At 25.1% G+C, this 20,962-nt stretch overlaps 2 protein-coding genes across 2 annotated transcripts in view; one reads left to right on the top strand and one right to left on the bottom strand.

Annotated features, from left to right (window-relative positions):
- The window catches only part of LOC113552378 (flotillin-2), a 13,488-nt gene extending 11,255 nt beyond the window's left edge, over nucleotides 1-2,233 (top strand). The window contains exons 2-4 of the mRNA XM_026955250.1: nucleotides 186-280; nucleotides 351-1,120; nucleotides 1,188-2,233. Coding sequence (XP_026811051.1) covers nucleotides 186-280; nucleotides 351-1,120; nucleotides 1,188-1,548 — 1,226 coding nt within the window. The 3' untranslated portion in view covers nucleotides 1,549-2,233. The remainder of the gene's footprint in view (nucleotides 1-185; nucleotides 281-350; nucleotides 1,121-1,187) is intronic.
- The window catches only part of LOC113552376 (glucose dehydrogenase [FAD, quinone]-like), a 22,477-nt gene extending 1,515 nt beyond the window's left edge, over nucleotides 1-20,962 (bottom strand). Inside the window, exons 1-4 of the mRNA XM_026955248.1 lie at nucleotides 20,771-20,962; nucleotides 5,202-5,500; nucleotides 3,499-3,640; nucleotides 32-160 (exon numbers count right to left, since the gene is read on the bottom strand). Of these exons, the coding sequence (XP_026811049.1) occupies nucleotides 32-160; nucleotides 3,499-3,640; nucleotides 5,202-5,432 (502 nt within the window). The 5' untranslated portion in view covers nucleotides 5,433-5,500; nucleotides 20,771-20,962. The remainder of the gene's footprint in view (nucleotides 1-31; nucleotides 161-3,498; nucleotides 3,641-5,201; nucleotides 5,501-20,770) is intronic.

Below are 20,962 nucleotides of genomic sequence, written 5' to 3'. Positions count from 1 at the left end.
TATTGTTTGTATAATTTTTAATTTTACTTACCAACATTTCCTGCATTGGCCCATCCATCATAATCTTTTTTGTGGCCCCTGGTATATATCATATAGTTAAGTACGCTTGAACCTCCCATTACTTTACCTCTTGGATAATTGCACTGCCTGTTGGAATGACCTAAAACATTGAATTTTATTTTTAGGTGGGTGTTGTGGATCAACCAGGAGAACAACAGTTGTTGGTGGTTGGGCATGGGCTTGGTGGCTTATTACAGATGTTCAATATCTATCTCTTGAGGTAATTATAATAATAGATATAACAGTATACATTTGTCATTATTTAAATGTTATATATTTTTGTTATTTAGGTTATGACTTTAAATCCTATGTGTGACACTGTTGAAACCGTTCATGGAGTTCCATTAACTGTAACAGGAGTAGCTCAGTGTAAAATAATGAAAGCTGACGAACTTCTACAAACAGCATCTGAACAATTCCTTGGACGAACTACTAATGAAATTAAGCAAACTGTACTTCAAACTCTAGAAGGTCATTTAAGAGCTATATTGGGTACTTTAACAGTCGAAGAAGTGTATAAAGATAGAGATCAATTTGCATCTCTTGTAAGAGAAGTTGCCGCACCCGACGTTGGTCGTATGGGGATTGAAATATTATCATTTACAATTAAAGATGTTTTTGATGAAGTTCAATATTTAACTTCACTTGGAAAATCACAAACTGCTGCTGTAAAAAGAGATGCAGATATTGGAGTTGCACTTGCTAACCGCGATGCAGGTATTAGAGAGGCCGAATGTGAAAAGTTGGCAATGGATGTAAAATATGGAACAGATACAAAAATTGAAGATAACTCAAGAATGTTTAAGCTTCAAAAAGCTAAATATGATATGGAAGTTAACACTGCAAAAGCTGAGGCACAGTTAGCATATGAATTACAAGCAGCCAAAATAAGGCAAAAAATCAGAAATGAAGAAATTCAAATTGAAGTAGTTGAACGAAAGAAACAAATTGAAATTGAAGTGCAGGAAGTTGAGCGTAGAGAAAGAGAACTGAATTCTACTGTTAGATTGCCTGCTGAAGCTGAAAGTTATCGTGTTCAAGCAATTGCTGAGGGAAAGAGGTAAAAAAATTTATTTGTTAATTAAAAAAAAATATATATAATGTATAATATTTATAAAATTTTTTAGAACTCAAACTGTTGAAGTCGCAACAGCTGAAGGTGAACGAATTAAGAAAATTGGGCTTGCTGAAGCTTCTGCAATAGAAGCTGTTGGTAGAGCTGAGGCCCAAGGAATGATGTTAAAGGCACAAGTATTTAAACAATATGAAGAAGCAGCTGTTATGTCTTTAATTATGGATGCATTACCAAAAATTGCTGCTGAAATAGTCGCGCCATTGTCTAAAACTGAGGAAATTGTTTTATTAAGTGGAAATAGTAATGTAACAGCAGAAGTCAACAGATTAGTTGGGCAATTACCTCCAGCTGTTCAAGCTTTAACTGGTGTGGATTTAACTAAAGTCTTATCAAAAATTCCTGGTGTCAAATAGAATTCTTACATAGAAATGTTCTTTACAATTTCTATTAAATTCTTTATTTTTTAAGTGTATTGTAACATGATCAAAAACTTATATAAGCTTGTCAAGCTTCTAATGCCATTATTGGATTTAAATATTCGTTATTAGTTTTGCCATTTTTTGGGAATATTATTTAGTCATTGTATGTTACCCATTATATTTAATTTAAATTTAATTTTGCTTGATTGGGTACATTTAACATTTTACAATATTTATTATTATTCTTTAGCTTTATTAACTAATAAAATTAACTTTTTACTTTTCCAACTTTCAACGAATGTAATTAAATTATCTATAAATGTGTTTATTATATATTTTTAATATGTGTATGTATATTTGTATTAACATTGAAGTTAGACATTATTGATAGACAATCCTATTGAATAATTCTAACTATTGTGTTTTTTTGCTCAGCTAAGTGCCGTGTTGATTAAAATGTGTTGCACGGGGCTGTGAATTGTTACCAATTTATTTTTATTTTATTTATTTATTATTTATAATATTAATATATATTTTTTTTTATATTAAAGTATAATTAAAGTAATTTACTATAAAATTGTATCATTATGAAACAATTTCACCCTACCCATTATATTAACACAGCACTGGCTTAGTATTATTTTAAACGTATTATCAAGTTAAATCAAACATATTTTTTATAAAGTTTTTCCAAATTTATACTATGATAATAAAAATATTTACTACTATGTCTTAAAAGAATGGTATGAAATTTAAAAAATATTTCATTGTAATAGTACATATTTTTTCAATAATTATTTTCATAAATTGTATTTATTTTAATTTACAATTAGAAAATATTGTTATTAAAATTGTAGTTAAAAAATAATCAATTTTAAAATTAGATGTAAAACATCTACAAGTTAAAAAAAATTCATTTGTATACATTTTAACTTTTATTTATCTGAAATAATACTTCTTGGTCCTTTTTTATTATCATACAAAAGTTAAAAATTGTTTGATATTATTTATTTGTAACAGAAAAAACAAACATTTACATGTGTATGTTAAGTATGTAGTTAATTAAGAATTTAGTATTTCAGTAAACCTTAATTTCTACATAAAAACAGTATTATAATTTTTAAACAAATTGTATCTGTTTATGAACATTATGTGTTTTGGTGTTTTGTTTAGGAAAATTTAACGACATTTTTCGAAAAATAAATACAACAGTTTATCAAATGTTTTTAAGAGTTATCTGTCACCTATCACTTATAGATCGTATTACAGTGAAACCTGTATATAATAGACAGTCATGGGACCAAAATAATTGTTTGTTATAGCTTATAGACAGATGTCCATTTTAGACATGTTTCAGTGTTTTATAAGTAAAATTAGAAACATCTGTTTAAGGTAAAACTAAAATATTGTACGTATATCATATTAATATTAATGTATAAATTTAATTTTAAAATTTACCAGTATGTTCACCTTTTGTCTTAACTTGAAAAATTTGCGCGGTACGATAAGTGCCATTGCTAAGAGAAATATGTAAACTCTGACTGTGAACCGATAGAAACTAAATAAAAACATTAGACTTACTTAATGTGGTTTTTTTAATCCATTATAAACAGGTCGAAATACATTGAAATGCCTATCTTTTTGCTAAGACCTGGTTATTTTGTCTGTTGAGTCAGATTTCACTGTATTACAGTTCATGATTTTATAACTATTAGGTTTGAAGCGATTTATAGGTTTTTAATAAAATTAATAGGTACTTAAATATTTTATGATAATATTTATTAAATAATTGAATATGTAATATTGTTGTCGATGAATAGTTAATACGCTTACTTGTATACATATTATATAAGCTAATAATTTGATAAAATTCGTAATATGTACCTATAGGAACTTATTAAATCAAATATACTCTTTATTTGTACATAAATACTAGTGTATTACCTATACAATAGTTATCAGAGGGCATTGTTTTGTACTTCCAATTAGCATCAGTGAACTGTAGCATGTTGGCTAGCAGAGGGACGTCCATCACGAAGTGTTCTTCTTCGCCGGCTTCGATCAACAATACATTCCATGCGAACACCTGAAACAAGTGTAGGCGTGCCATTGTAACATCTATTGATTCGCATTGTTATTTATTGGGACGCAAAACCGAACCGTCTTTTCTAAGTCGCCAACAATAGTTGCTCATTATAATTATGCTAAGTTATTTAATAAGTACCCTCTCGTCGCTCATTGTAACCTAGCCTAAGTATTGCGACAACTGTGGTTAGGTAATATACTAATGTCAACATTTGTTGATAAAATAATTATTTGGGCTATACTTGAATGTCAGTCGATGACGTTTCAGCACCCATATATTTTACCATAAATTTTATTTTTAGTTTACCTACTACTTTATTTATTTTGTATTTATTTAATATGAGCTTTTTACCAACAAAACAAACATACAAATAAAGTTCAACAAAATATCTCTAAAAGTATTCAATAGTATAAGGTAATCTATTATACTTAGGTATCGTAATGTAAAGAATAATTTTTTTCTTCAAATATTTAAAAATTGGTAGGTAGGTACTAATAAAACTCAATAACAGTAGATACTTATTATGCCGAACGTCGCTATCTCGAATTTTTCGTTACCTATCTCGGACTACTTTGAAATCCCCTTGAAACTACCATTACACTTAATGACTTAATAGCCTTTTGCTCTCGATAACTCGAAAAATAAAATAAATCGTTTTTCGTAATCTCGAATACACAAATAATATTTTTATTACTATAAGAACAAATTATTCAGTAGTGCATTCAGTGATTGTGATTTCACGAGTTTGTAGTCAATACTTGTAGTCGTTCGTATACAATATAGTGAAATGAAAAATAAGCGTAAATTAAATGTCTTTACAATTAATTTTTATATTCTTACAAAAACTAAAGTAATATTAAATAAACTTAAAAGACAGATTTTTTAAAAAAAAATTCTTTATTCTTTATTGTAGTTTATTGATAATATGCATGTAGTATTTAAGTATTAAAATTATGCATTTTAAACATTCAAATTATTTACTAACTTTTTAAGAATTTTGATGAAACTCTATCTCAATGTTTTTAATATCTTGAACTTTTTCACGTTCCCCTTGAGATTCAACATAACGAGAATCTACTATACTTTTAGCACCTATTTCATAGGTTTGTAATTATAACGTTATATAGCAATATTAATAATAATATAATAATGTATTATACTAAATATGGTAATTTATGTTTATTTATTAAATAATTGTTTATTGCAATTCAGAAACATAATATTTTCAAAGCTATCAGCTATCATCCATTATGTTTATGTTGATTCTTTTTTGTCATGGTCGCTCCACATACCTACACTAAATATAGTTATTACTGTTGTGGGCAATAATATTTTTCTAAAAATAAAAAAATAATTTAAGATAATAAATAAATATAAGTAGCTAGTTAGGTATTTAAGAAAATGTAGGTACCCTAATTCAAAACTAAAAATATATTTGAATTTAAATACATTGTCCAGATACTACACAACGCAGCCTAGGTAAATAAAATGTAAGAAATGATTAATACTATATAGTTTATAATGTATTTATATTTCATGTGACAATAATATGTTCGCTTACTTCCGACAGTCGATTGGCCACTACTGCTCCAGCGGAACCAGCGCCGACTATGATGAAATCATATTCCTTCAACTCGTATCGTTCGTCCCGCGTCTGACGTTTAACATAATCTATACCTTCCAGTAGATAATTATACAAGTCTTCGAAAAGTGGAGGATACTCTGTGACCGTACTATCCAGTTGACTGACATGCGCTGCGAACAGCAGAAAGATGATGGCCGGCTTCCACATTAGGTATCTGTTCGTAGAGGGTCATTCGCAGAAACCACAAATCAGTAATATCCTAAATCCGTACACACCTACAACATTACACACAAGTCTAATGGTGATTATTGGGTTTTCATTTTTTTTTAATACGCATTTTGAACTATTATTTTCAAAACCATATATTATTATGATTGAATAAATTAGAGAAGTATATTTTATTTGTAGTTAATTTGTATGGGTAAGAACTATAATTTATAAGAGCTAGCTTGACACGTTGTTTGTTTTATACCTATGATTAATAATTTTTAATTTCCCACCATGTAATTATAACATCATATTAAATACGTTTTAAATATAAGCGGTAAAAGTAAAAATAATGATAGGTAAGTATGGCTAAAATAAGGTCGTCAAACTTGACTCAAATCTATAAAACCAATAATACAATATTGACCCAAATTATGCAAAAATTCGTAATGCATTGGAATATTTTGTTCTCTGTGAGTATTTTAAATATTATAATGTCGTCATATTGACACTGTGCCATTATGTTACTCACACGGGGTGGTTATTTCTTTAATTATCTAGTTCACTATCTCAAAAAGTATTAAAGTTTTCCGAAAAAATGTATTCTCCATTATTAGAATTTATTACAAAACAACATTTGTTTCTTTCCATTTTCATAGTCATATTTTTTTATTAATTATTAATACAAAATTGTTTTCCTTGGGTGCGTAGCTAGGAATTTCAAAGAAAGGGAAGAGGTTTTATTCAAAATTAATTAACAAAATTAATAACTTTACGTATACTTTATTGTACGAATACATTACAAGTGAATAAATAATGGTTTATGAGAAAAAATTTAATTATTATTATTATTAATAAAAAAACAAAATGTTATTTTTAAATTATCTTAAGAGGACGCTACACCCGCATGTGTTGTCTCTGTTGTACTAACATACATCATAGCAAATTTTTATTCAGTAGAACACATTTTGTGATGTTAGCTTTAATATTAGAGTAAATTTAACTATTATCAAATAGTTGACCTAACTTAACTTAACCTACATCTATAACACCCCCCCTGGCTACGCGCCTGATTTTCCTTAATAATTCTATTGCAGCATTTGCATAGATTATAAATAAATATTATGTATTTATAATAATAATAATAATAATAATAATTCTACTTAAGTAAGTATAATTCGTCATTTGACGACTTATTTGTTACATTTCTATCGGTTCAATGTTTGGAAAAATAACGAAAAAAACAAAATTTAATTATGAGTATATATGAGCCTTTATTGAAAATTGGAGAATTCTTTTGGAAAATCTTAATCCTTTTAAATATATTAAAATTAGATAAATTATGTAAAATTAAATAAATTATGTTTCTGAGTTGATAAATATCAATAAAAATTTGATATTTAGAATAGTAATGAATATAATTTGAATTACACTTATTTTTTAATTCAAAATTACCTACCTAAATTCAAGGATTTGAAAAATCATTGAACTCGTACTTATTGTAACAAAAAAACAAAACAAAGATTTTTAACTTATAATTCATAATTTATAGTAGATAAGATATCATGAATATTAAAATAATTAAAATAGATTTTTAAGAATATAAGTAGTAACTTTTTATAATATTATACATTTATAGTGTACACGTATATTATAATGATACCTATGTTCTATATAGCTACATATGTTTTGAGTTTTTGAAATTGTTTGGAGGTCATAAAAAAATTATCAATTATATTTTTCTGACATATTATTATACTTAGATACTTAGATACATAATATTATTTCCCTAATTATAGATAGTATGTAATTACAATTTATTTGTTTTTATACTATACAATATTAATAACATTTAAAAGTAATTAAAACTCACATCTTTAAATTATTTAATGAATTAAATGTAAATAGTATTTCTAGGTTATAATTATAAATTATTTATATAAATTAAAACTAATCCATAGAAATTATTGTTTAAATGGTTAATTTATTGTGCTGTTTAGTAATGTTTATAACGTGGTTGTGTTGTATTATAATATATTTAATATACATATTTTTCATAATAAATATAAATTTACGACAAACGACCTTGGTGCCAAATTCAGTATTACCAGTAGTGTACATAGTCATAGGTATATACAGTAAATCCTTGAGAAAACAGAGTCGCTTGGGACCATGCAATTTTTCCGTGTTAATAGGGTTTCCGTTTTGACAGAGTTCAAAAAAATAAAATTTGAAAAAAGTACTAAATAAATTGTCCGTTATACCGAAGTTCCGTCTTATCGAGGTTTTACTGTAATATAAAAAGGAAAATTAGCTATTGTTGAGTTCTCATAATATGGTTCAACGGTTGAATCAGAATAGGTATCTGTCATCAGACGACCCAACAGCGATGCACTGAGCAAATGGATTAAAATGAATAAACATTTTCAGACGTTCTGCATTTATTCTATATTAGATGGTAGGAGGTATGCAGATTTCACAAGATTTTCGGGAATTTAAGTTTATAATTAATTTCAACGTGTTAAAGTGCATATTATTTATTAAATATTGTAGTAATTTTTCGCAACCTACCACTTGCCAGTTGCCGAACTCTCTCCCCCCATCTACATTTGCAAATTGCTAATTTTTAATACTATAGCATAAAGTAAATTGTCCTGAGATTATAGGTGGTGTTGGTCATTACTTATTTGGAAACCACACTACAATATATAATATAATTATATATATTATATTTTTTTTTCTATTAATTAACCTGTTAGGGCAATTTCACAAAAATATATTAATAATATAGATATAAATTGTAAAATATTTTACTGCAACAAAAATCGCTAAAGATAGACGTTGTGGACAACAATTTTGCATACCTACCTACTTGTAATAAATATTAGGTAGGTACCTATGCATAAGTATGCATCATCATAGATTGTTACTACACAGGTCTCCTGAACGGCCTAAGCACTTATCTCAACGTTCTTAGTAAAAATAAAACATCTCAAAAAATGTAAACAGACTTAACATCGTGCATGAAAAACGATGTAAACATTTCTTTAATGAATAAGCAATAGCAATTTCATTCTTATCAGCTATTCCGAAATATCTTTTCCAGATGTGATTCGTGATGAACTTTACGGCTTCACTTATGATCAAATGAGGTAATTAAATCAACCCCTAAAAAAAATTATCTCTCAATACTAAAAGTCATAAATGTACTACAACAAAAAACAAATAGGTTTCCCGATTTTTTTCGATTTTATGATGTCACGTCTATTCTCTAAACCAACATCGAACAAATTAAGATTAGCTGTTTCACTCCTATTTAATATTTTTCATAGAAAATTAGTCTACTTAAACTTCTACCGACACAACACTTCATAGGTAGTTACAACAATGTGCAGCTGTAAACGCTGACGATAAAGTTATGCCCATTAAAATCCACTGACTGCTTAGTGATTATCAAATTATCTTAAATACACAAGCATCATGAACTGTAATATCAAAAGTGGAAGGTAAAAATAATTAATATAAATCATCATGCAATATTATTTCATAGGTACCTACTAGGATACGCTAACATGACTTATTAGTTATTTCTATGTTTAACATTGAACAACATTTTAATATCCGTTTCAGGCGCACTAAAATATCTTGTAAAAAAACTTTCACATATACACACGCCATGTACAATATACATTGCACAAGTATCAAATACAATTTTACCTGTGTTTACATGTCGAAAATTTCCTGACTTATCCAAATCTCGAGTTAACTCGCTTAATCAAAATTCAAATAACTCAAAACAAAATCGTACAACTGATCACAAATACACCATTTTATGTTAGAAATCAAAATTTACAAAACGTGTCTCTAAATCACTCAATCAACTTCTAAAAATTTCTCTAAGAGGTAAAAAAGAAAAAAGTGTACCTAAGTCATTTGTAATTTTTATCTAAATTTGTACGAGTGTTGTCAGCGGGCGGCTTCTCTAAATCAAGTTTTCACCAATATTAAAAAGTTTAAACTTAAGTATTGTTTACTGTAAATATAATATACTTTTATTATACCAAATTTGCATCGATCTATGATTGTATAAAAATAAATAATAATAAACAAATTATCGGTATAAAATAAAAATAAGTAATTGGATAAATATTTAAAAATATTTGGGTACCATTAAAAATAGATAATATTTAAATAAAAAAATATTCATTATTTCAGAAAATTAAAATAATAATAATATCTACCCTTAAATATCATGATACTATGTATTATTTGAATTTTAAAATACTTTGATTCTATTTATTTTAAATGTTTTGTTTATTTCTATAATTTATATTATATGCAATATTAGACATATAATCATTTCTGTCCTGTATAGTTAATTACGCATTTTTACGTAAAAATCAATTATACTGTGTATACCTAAATATTTTATATATTCCTCTACATCGTGTATCTTGTAATATTGTATCTTGATTCAGTATTTTAATTTTAACACATGTTTGTATCATACAGTAGAAACCATTTGTATTGACACCGATCATAATAACATAATGAATCCAGTGGCGTACTTAGACCTGAACTTGGGGGAGGGTTATCCCCCCCTTTTGTACGCTACTGATAATGATTAATGACAAACCTAGTGTATTGACCTTAATAATTGAAGATTTCGGAAAAACTTCTATATTGTATTTAATAATTATTAATTTGTATTGGTTATTATAACGTTTGTACAATGATCAGTCGGATGTTATGATGGTTATTTTTAGTTATATTCGAAAAATATATATGAATAACTCAATTATTTTTATACAAACAAAGCACAAACTAAAAAACAATTTTTTTTTTTTTAATGCAATGTACGTTTAGTTTTAAAATAATAATACAACTTTTTTTATGTAAGTATTGAAGTCATAATTTTTAATGATTATAATATAACACATTCATTTTAATATAATATTATGTTAAAATAAATTTATAATCGATTTTTTAAATGTTATTTTATTATTTTGGTTAAAATGACAATCGGTTAATATTATTTATTTTGATTAATACATTGAATGACATTATAAAAAATGTCTACTGTAATTACATTTTTTTTTATACCTTACACAGTTTAAAGAATACCAATGTTGTTTTCTTGTAGATTAAATGATAGCATGATTAATAAATTACATACAAATGAACATCATTTAGCTGTTTATGATGATTTAATAACAACTATAATAAACCATTAAAAAGTAATGAAGTAAGTGTTATTTTAATTTTTTTATTATTAAAATAAATGTAAAATGTAAATAAATATATAATTTATTATTTTAATCTAACAATTTAATAATTTTATATTTATAGGAAATACGGAGAATTTTTAACAATATTTCGAAAACTAATGTTACTAGAATTGTGGATAGTATCCAGTACAATCATAATACTTTGGTTTATTTTAGTGGCATGAAAATTAAGAACAATAGATAAAAAAAACTATTTTAGCACAGCGGTATTATACATACCTTATTTGTATATGATATTAATTTACCTATACATAATGCATTATGTTATACATTTTGTATTTATAGGTAATAGTTAAAGTTAAATGTATACATAATTCTTTTAAATTTTTTCCAGATTTTTCTTGAAACAAATTTTGTGATATCTGTTGGATTTGCATTCATAAAATGTTTATTATCATTCATATAATAATTAATAATTAACAGTATTACACTAATGTTTCTGATGTGTTATCTAATTGATATCTTGCACAAAAAAGTAATTTCAAATTAATATAATGAAATAAAAAAATTACAAATTATTTAATAATACATAAAGTAATAAGTTTTGTATACAAAAGCTAAAATAAAATTTAAAAGTATTCTATACGAATTAAAACAATTGGTAATTCGTATTGAACATTAAATGAATACTCTACTTTATATATATATATTTTTTTTTTTTAGAAAGATTCTGTAATATTTTCATTGTATAGCAGTAACTGGACAGAAATGGATATAAAATGTAAAAAATTGATTTTGTTAACAATGAAAATAAATAATGTTCATCGGCAAAAAATACAATATACAAGAGTACGAATTATTAACCTAGAAATGTTTTATAAAGTATGTACTATAGTAACGTTAAATTTTTTAATTAAAATGTATACTTATTGTTTTCATACAAAAATAATTGCATTATTATTATAAACTTATGATTTATTTATTTTTTTGATTACAGACGTTTGGTACTTATTACTCGGTTATATCGGTGCTTGTAAAATATATAAAAATAAAATAATTTTTTTTTTTGTTGATAATAGTAGAATAATTCATTGTTCACTTTGTTTGAATTAAATAGGTATTGAATTTATATACACTTAATAACTACTAAAATATATTGTATTCACGAATAAATAATTTTAATTTATTGTTGGAGAACTTTCTTTAAACTGTCTATCTATATCGATTGAACTTCCTAGAGAATATTCTCGACGAATTGCTGGAAATTTCTCTTTGTTTCTATCAAGATTTGGAACTCGAAAAAGTAAAAGGTTAAAAGGTCGTTACACCTTTTACAACAATATCTTTATATTTTTTATTTTATACTGATGTCTCATATTGGTAATGTTGTTGTATACCTTTGTAAACCTTCAAAAATTATTAACATATGTTAACCTGGAAATCTAGCTGATAAAATGTTAAGGTGATCATATTCCAAAACGTGTCTGATATACGGATAAAACAATATATTTATCTTCTGCCAAAATTCTACAAAATTTACTACCAAATTTGCTTCCTCCCAAAGATGCCAGAGTATATATACTTGGTTCTCCTGCAGTGAACTACAGAGGATATCCAAGGGTATTCGAAATAGACCGCAGTATACGTAAATTACAAACAAATAATTTTGCTATGGATTGAAATCACGTATTGCACTAAAGAAAATAAATAATATTTAATTGAATTATTTCGTAGAAAAAAAATTCGTTTTACATAAAAATATAGAATATGGATGTGTTAGAATGCAAAATTATTATAAGTGTTTTATTATACTCAATTTAATTTTATACAATATCTAATAACCTTGAACAATGTCAATCGATGGAAGTGAATATTGTAATATCTATATATTATGGTCTGGAAATATTTTGATCACAACATTTGATAATAGCGAATGACGTGAAAGCCAAGAGGAAATCATCGGATAGTTGTGAGTATTTAAAAATATTTTTTTACATAATTTAAAGTCATAAAAATGTAGTTAATTAAATGTTAGAAAAACATTATAGTTTTACTAAGTACTCTTTTATTAAGACGAGGTTCCTTGAAAAACGTTGGTTCACTATTTCATTAATTTAATCACTTTTTTCCTTTATTTAAGATATACAATCTATAAAATTGATTTATAATAACCAAATTTGATGTAAAAATTATTTATCACGTATAATAACTTAATAAAAAGAATAATTACCCAGTAGCCAGCAATAAAATATAAAAGTAATGTGATAATCAAAAGATTAAAAAACTTAAAATATATCGATAAAAATATAAATTCATTTAAGGTATTTTTTGAATGATTTAAAAAAAAAAATCTACAAAAATGTTAATACTTTTAGATATTATAATAATAAGTGTTTACTTTTAAAAGAATCTATTCGTATTATTATTTTTATTAATTCGTCTGTTGTTTTTTCATGTGTACTTTCCTATGTGTAACCATGAATAATACGATTGACTCATTGTAAAATATAATAGTTGCGGTAATTCGAATTAAATATTCATGATTATCTTTCATCCTATTGACCACCTACGGAATCAAAATCTGTGATGTAGTTTAGTTATCAGTAAAATAGTAACCTTGCAGTTATTCCGATCAGCATAATTTAGAACAATAACCGAATATTTGCCCCATGGTTCATAAGTAACCTCAACTACACAATGACCTTAACATACTCATTACCTAATATATTTTTACAAGCCCTAAACACTATTCAATAATTAAAAACCACTAAGATCTGATTATATATTTTATTGGTTATATTTTTGTGAACAAAAATCGACTGAAACTAATGTCTGGCAGTAAATTTCATCTTATTTACTTATTGCATTATTGGTACTTTTGATAGATCAAAATATAAAACAAAACAAAAAAAAAATTATATTTAACTAATTTTTAGACATGGTATGATTTTTAAAATATTTTTGCTCAGTTTATAATACCTACTTAAAGATATTTTTTAAATATTTTTTGATTTATTTATAACACAATTTTTTTTTGTTAGTCAATAGGTTGAAAATATAATTTATCGTTCCTTTATTCTTAGGTTAGATTAAGTTATGTAATCTACTTTTTTTACTACAATTAAAAAAATATTAAAAATATTTAGTTACGGTTTTTTATAAGTGTTTAAAATTCTAATTTTACGAATAGTGATATTTACTTTAGCAGTTTTGGTTATTTTTTTGTAATTTAAAAACCTAAATAATAAGGAATTAAAATTTTTTTATTTAAATTTTTTGTCATCACGCACCTATATTGTTATTTTATATACGTACCTATACGATTAAATTTTCAAGATAATTAGACTATTACATTTTATGCTATCCACATTGTGATCCTATTCACTTATAATTTATGTGTTAATAATAATAATATATTATATAACGTTATAATAATATTGTCACATAATTATTATAGTATATATATTGACTGTTCTTGATAAAAACTAGTTTAAAATAGCACGTTAATAATGGAAGAATAAATTATAGAATATCATCAGAATGAAGATTAATATATTAATATATCGTTTCCGCTCAGAAATATTTTTTGTATACACCTAATTATTATTTATTATTGACAAAATTATCTTTTTATTTTATTTTTAGCTTTAGTAAATTTAAGATATTGTAGACAGAACAATAAAATAATTTATATTTACCTATACTTGGTTATCGAGCAAATAATCATATTATAAATGATTCGTTAACAATGTCGTTTGCCTATATACGCACACACTATAATGGTATATGTATGAACAATGTAAGTTCAATAGTAAAATCTTAGTTTACCAGTAAATTAATCTACTCATTGCACAAATGACTATAAACGCTGGAAATCTAGTTGATATGTATAAATGTTAAATTTGAAACATTTGTATTTTAAGTTTTATATAGTAATATCTAATTTTTAGTCACGATTTTTGTTTTGTATGAGTAAGACGTGTGTTTACTCTCAAATGCGATCGTGATTCGTGATGCAAGGGCGTATAAACGCATATAGCCCATTGTCACATAATTTTTCTTCACATATAACCTGTAGCCTACTTAGGCATTCGATAAGTGTGTCATAATGATATTTTAACTAGGTACGCGAATAGCGTAAAAGCAGATTACACCATTACACAATTAGAAAAGCGAAGGATACGAGCGTGGTATGTTGTCGGCTCGAAAGTATTTAGAATTTTAAAACTTATGTATGTCCAAGTTAAAATTTATACAACGAACAGTTCAGTCATAAAAAGTTAGAACTATAAGTTATTAAGTTATATCAGACAAGTACTAAAATTACTTTGACTTATTATTATTGGCTTTAAAATGACATTAAGTATTGAAGCAACTATAGGGTCTGATCAATAACGAATTCTGAACACACTGGGTCTTATTAATATTTATTAATATTTATATTAATAGCTACGTTATTAAGGTGCTTATTTAGTTTTAAATATACTACCTACCGGCTACCTACTATAAATAGAACTTATAAATAATGAGTTTTAAAATTTTAAGTGGTGTTGCTGCACACTTATTTTACATCTAAAATTTAACATAATTTTGTACTTCTTGTATTGTACCCATAGTATATAGATTTAAAATGTATTCTTTTTAATAATAATAATAATAATAATGTGTAAATTTAGTCTATCATAAATAAAGCCTAAGTATTATTCTGTGTTGATGCGCACAGTACGCTCAATGTGTTAGTGTGCGTATGTAAACTATCAATGTAAACTGATGTAAACTTTTAAATGTGTCAATTGTGAAAAATATATAACCCACTCAGCGTTAGTCTGGCAAAATATAAAAAGTTTAAAAGTTTTCTTGTGGTTCCAAAATGTGCATACAAAAAAAATTGTATATTTAAATAAAACTATATAGTTATATATAAAATAATTCATATTGTTAAAATTCATTATTCTCAAAGTTCGTGTGTGGGCTTGGTATGGTTCTATAGGGACAAAAATTGTTTTCAACATTTAAAATAGGTAATATATGTAATGATGGCAATGGTTTTAGTGTGGTAACATATGCAGTTTGTACAATGTAAACAAAGTAAAAAAACAATAAAAAACTAAGTACCAACCTCCTGTATAATACCTATAAATTATGTAGTTTAACGTCAAATCAAACTAATAGATGAAAAAACTGTCACAGAGAGGTTGTGCTAACTGCTAGTTGTCGGTGATGTATAAAATAATCAGAACGATTCATTTTTCGTAATACTAATGGTTTTTTTTATGATTGATAGCTGCAACGATGTGATGAGTACCTATGATATAGAAAATTATAAGTTCAACTGGTATCCAGATACATAAATTTCAAAGTCTCAATTCTCAAGATAGTTGTAGAAATTTGACTTATTTATATTTTAAACATTGTGGAAATGTATATTTTATCTATAGATACCAATATTTAACGAATGGTTAGAAAATTTCAATCATATACGACGAACTGTGTCTACAATATTTCCATAGGTGCTAAGTCAGATGTTCATAGACTTTACCATTTACACAAATAGACCAATTTAAGGTACGTACTTGTAAAAAAAATATACACGTAAACATACACGTACATGCCTTTATAATATTAATATAATATAACTATTGATTACACAGTTTTTGTAATTAATACTCTCAAGTTCTGATTAGAGTTTTAATTAATATGTAATTATATGTTATAACCATAGCTGTTATGTCTATTATAGTTATATACCTACTATTTTCATATTAATTGTTTTGGTAAAATGGTTTGCATTGTAGGTATTTGGCCCTTTATGTAGGTATTTAAAATTGTATTACATTTAGTTTATTAGATTACTTTGCTCAATAAATTTAATTGAATCTAGAATTTGTTGATGATTTGGTCAAAACGAGAAACCAAAATTAGGCACCTATAACTCCTAAGTGCAATGTATAAATCCATCAAAAACTATAAGTATAATACGATTATTATTCATTGAATTCTGTTATAATTAAAGGTTATGACATTATGTTTCTATTACTTGTACTAAGAGAATAATTGCTATATTATAGGTGAACTGACATATCGGTGGAAATTTCAAAGACATCAAAAACTAATGGTTGATCCTAGTTTGATCTATATGCGAAGTCTATAATTAATAATTATTACTATTTATTTTAATGTTGACATCTATATAGGCTGTTCATTGATTTATTTTAGTTTTGCATTTCAGTTATACCAAATACGTATTTCATCATTTATTTACAGTAATATTTTTATGTTAATATGAGAGATTTGTTCAACTAGTGGAGAGTTTCTGTTATGTAACTGTAGAGTCTTGTTTGTTCATTTTGTTCTTTCATTTCATTTATTTTTCTGAGTTACCTAGTATCTGTACAACAGTTATTAATTATTGGTTACCGTGCTTTGTAGCTTCATAAATTAATTTTTATTTGACACTAAGGTACAATCTTTACAAGTCTTAACTTATTATATTATTTACTAGTTATCATGTATATTACATTATATTTTGTAATTTAATTTTTATAGCCAATACGAGTATACGACGTACTCACATTTAATTAATTTTACTTGTACCTTAACCCTCACAGTAAACTCGTCGTATAGTACACAATACAATTTGAACCCGGTCTTACGTTCTTTACTATGCGAGTAAATGTAATGTCTAATAAATTTAGGAATAACAATGGTTATGAAATAGATAAAAATTAGATTATGCTTATTTCCTAAGACAAATTTAATACCTAGACAAGGTCGCAAAAGCCACACTGCTGCTGAGAATTATCATAAATAAAAAAACTTAGGCTTTTACTGAAATGTATTATTTTTATGTCTCTTCATTTTCATAGTTTATTAATATGTTTTCATTGATTTATCAGCTTACATATTATTATTGTTTAATCGATACCTAACTAGTTTTGTTTAAGGAAGTTAATAATATTTAAATATATCGCAAGATTTAGCTATTATTTTTAATCGAATGCGTATGTTATAGTTATTCAATATTAAAAAAAAATTGTTATAGATAGGTAATTATATTATAATATTATTATGGCTTTATAATAAATTATGATGACAGCAATGATGTGTATAATAATTATAAATAATGACATAGAAAAAATGTTGAATAATTTACCTGTAGTTAAGTATACGTATATTTCATAAAAAGTTATAATTACTATTATTGCAAGTGATACAATGTTCTATGTATTTATCTTTACGCATTTGAAAAAGATAAAAATCAAATTTATACTTTAAATGTTGATTTTACAATGTAAACATATAATATTATATAATTTAAATTATTTACTGTTATAATTAGTAATTGCTCAAGGTAATCAAAAATCCTGTATTATAAAATGGATCTATAAATACCTAGTATCACATTATCACTAGTTTAATATCGCTAATTTAAATATTACGATTTACAACACATTATTATATAGTACCTATCAATAATAGACCAATTAATGATAAAATATGATCATGAATTCTGGATACACAAAAATCTAGCAATTTGACTGCCTTGTGTATCATACATATGATATACGTCAAACTTTAAATTATTGACCTTACCTTATATTTTATTTAAATTTTCCAATTTCGTTTTGAGTATCCATATAATATGACACTATAAGTTTTCGAGATTATATCTGGATAATTTCCCATGTCATAAATTCTTATAAAAACTTTAGTGTCAAATATATGATACTCAACCAGAGTTCATACAACTATTGAATGAATACATGATGTTCAAGGCGTTTTCAGCAAGATTAGTGAAATTGGTAGGGCAATCAACTTGTCAAAGAAAATTTCAATTATTACCTATGTACATTGAACTCCAAGCAAGGACATTTGTCGATTATAGAAAATATCTTTTTTAAGACAAAAAGGTATAATTGCACATAAATTATCGAATTATTTAAATATGTTTTTGACAACAAAACTATTTTACTTTGAAAAAATTTGCACGTAATTAAACAAATAATTAAATTTTAATTCTCTGATGAAATTGGCGAGGATAAAACAGCTAATCAAAGTATTATATTATATTACATTTACTATTGTGTCTTTTAATAATGTTGAGGTTTTACATCAAAAAAATTATTTATTTTATTCGGAAGATACAATTTTGAAATGGATAAATTTTTTCTTTAAGTCAATATATTTATTAATAGTTGGTTTAAATAAAAAAAAATAAAAAAAACAATATTGTTTCTTAAAAATGTTATCATAGAATTAAAATGTAGGTAATACCTATGAGATTGGTTGAAATTTTAAATTCTACTGGATAATGTCATACAATTTTGTGTGTAGAAATGTAAATAGAATATTATTAATAAACATTTTTTGAATAGTGAAAGATCACTATTATACAGGCACCTTTTTTTTCATCATTACAGTGCGTTACTGTTACACAGTTCAAAAATCACTTTTAAATTTGCATTGTATAGTAAAAAAAAAAATGCAATACTAATGCAAGTACCTATATTTTAATTATATATTTACTGGAAAGTATTAACTGATTGTTTATCTGATAACTAGTATTGGTTTGTGCACATAAATTTGTAATTATTTGCATATAACCAAATCCTGGAAACATTAATTGGAGTGTAAAAATGGGCTCGTTGTCATCTAGGTCAAGATCGGTAAAGAGTGTCGTCATAATATTGTTTTCCATTTTTAAAAATCTGACATAACGTTTATATATTTTTTTGATGAAATTATTATTTCAATGCAAATTAATTAAAGTTTTTACTATCACGCGTATCTATTATTTTTTTAATGTCATTATAGACATTGTAATATGCTTGTTTGATGGTAAAAAATCAATGTATTAAGAAAAATTGTGTGAATCCTAAATCAGAATCAGAAAAATTTTCAATTCATAAATTTAATGTAGATACAATACAATATTGTAATACATAGTTTTAGTGCCATAACAATTTATTAGTTGTTCAATATAAATGTATAATATAGAAATGTATTCGAACAATATTTTAAATATTTACTTTCTATTCAAATTTCAATAATAACCGAAATATCTTTTATTTAAAAAATAAAACCCCTTTCTGTCAATAAATAGTAATAATAATAATAATATATATATAATAATTATATATATATATATAAATTTGTTTTATCAAACATTATTAAGTTTATAAAATAAAATATTAAAATAATAGAATTGATCAATATAAAATATTTTACTAAGCTACAATGTCGTTGTTCGTTAAAATGTTATACTCATTTTCTGAAAAACATTCAGGTTTATGGAAATATTTTTTTTATATATAATTTGAAGTTATGAATCTTTGACAAAAATAAATGTATTTATTATATAGTATTATATTTAATAATGACAGCATATTGTATTTTGAATTTCATATTCCAAAGCAAAATATGCATTGAAGATTTTTGATATGCAAAACTTGAATTTTGAACGAGTAGTTAATAGTTGGTTAAAATTATAATATTTAAAGTATTGTAGAGAGAAGAGGTATGATATAAGCCACAAAGGTACTACTTCGCAAAATATCGTTTCACTTCTTCGCTTACCCATATTTTTAAATACTATTATAAGTTATATTTAGTTAACTATCTTGTAATAAATTATATTTTTGCATTAGACCAAATTTTTTAGAAAAAATATTTTGTTTTAGTAAATTATAAAATTAAAAATGTATGTCATCATTTAAAACAGTAAAAATTTAAAAGTGATATTAAGTGATGAAAATGATGAAAATAGAAAAAAAAATTGAATTTTGTAATGATTTAAAATTATGTAAAAGAAAAAAATTTCTAAAAACGTCAATACTTTTTGAGAAAACATATGCTTACGTTTTTAAGAATCGTCTTGTATTTAAAATATATATCTCTTCTAATAATAAATTCAACAAATTGAGATTAGATACTATCATTATTATAAATGTTTTTAATTGTACAATTGTACAAGTTAATACCGATTTAATGCTCATATGCATATCATATAAGTTTAATGCTTTAAAATAATCAAGAATGAGTTTTAAATAGACGATACCATTAATTGGTGTGATAAATTGTAAATAGCCTTAAGTATAAAATTGTATTCACCAGTATTGGAACACTGCACACTTGCAAAACTTGGATACATGCGTAGGTATACACGAACACAAACTCACGATATTATAATCTATTTTAAACAATAAATATTAAAATTAATACTTCATATTCAGAACTAATTAAAATTTCTTGTAGCTAATGTGCGAACCCAAAAAGTATACTGTTTTTGATATAAGGTACGGG

Source organism: Rhopalosiphum maidis, chromosome 2 (assembly GCF_003676215.2).
Source record: "Rhopalosiphum maidis isolate BTI-1 chromosome 2, ASM367621v3, whole genome shotgun sequence".
Taxonomy (NCBI): Eukaryota; Metazoa; Arthropoda; class Insecta; order Hemiptera; family Aphididae; genus Rhopalosiphum; species Rhopalosiphum maidis.
Note: the sequence above shows the minus strand (reverse complement) of the source record. Positions and strands in the feature narration are given on the sequence as shown.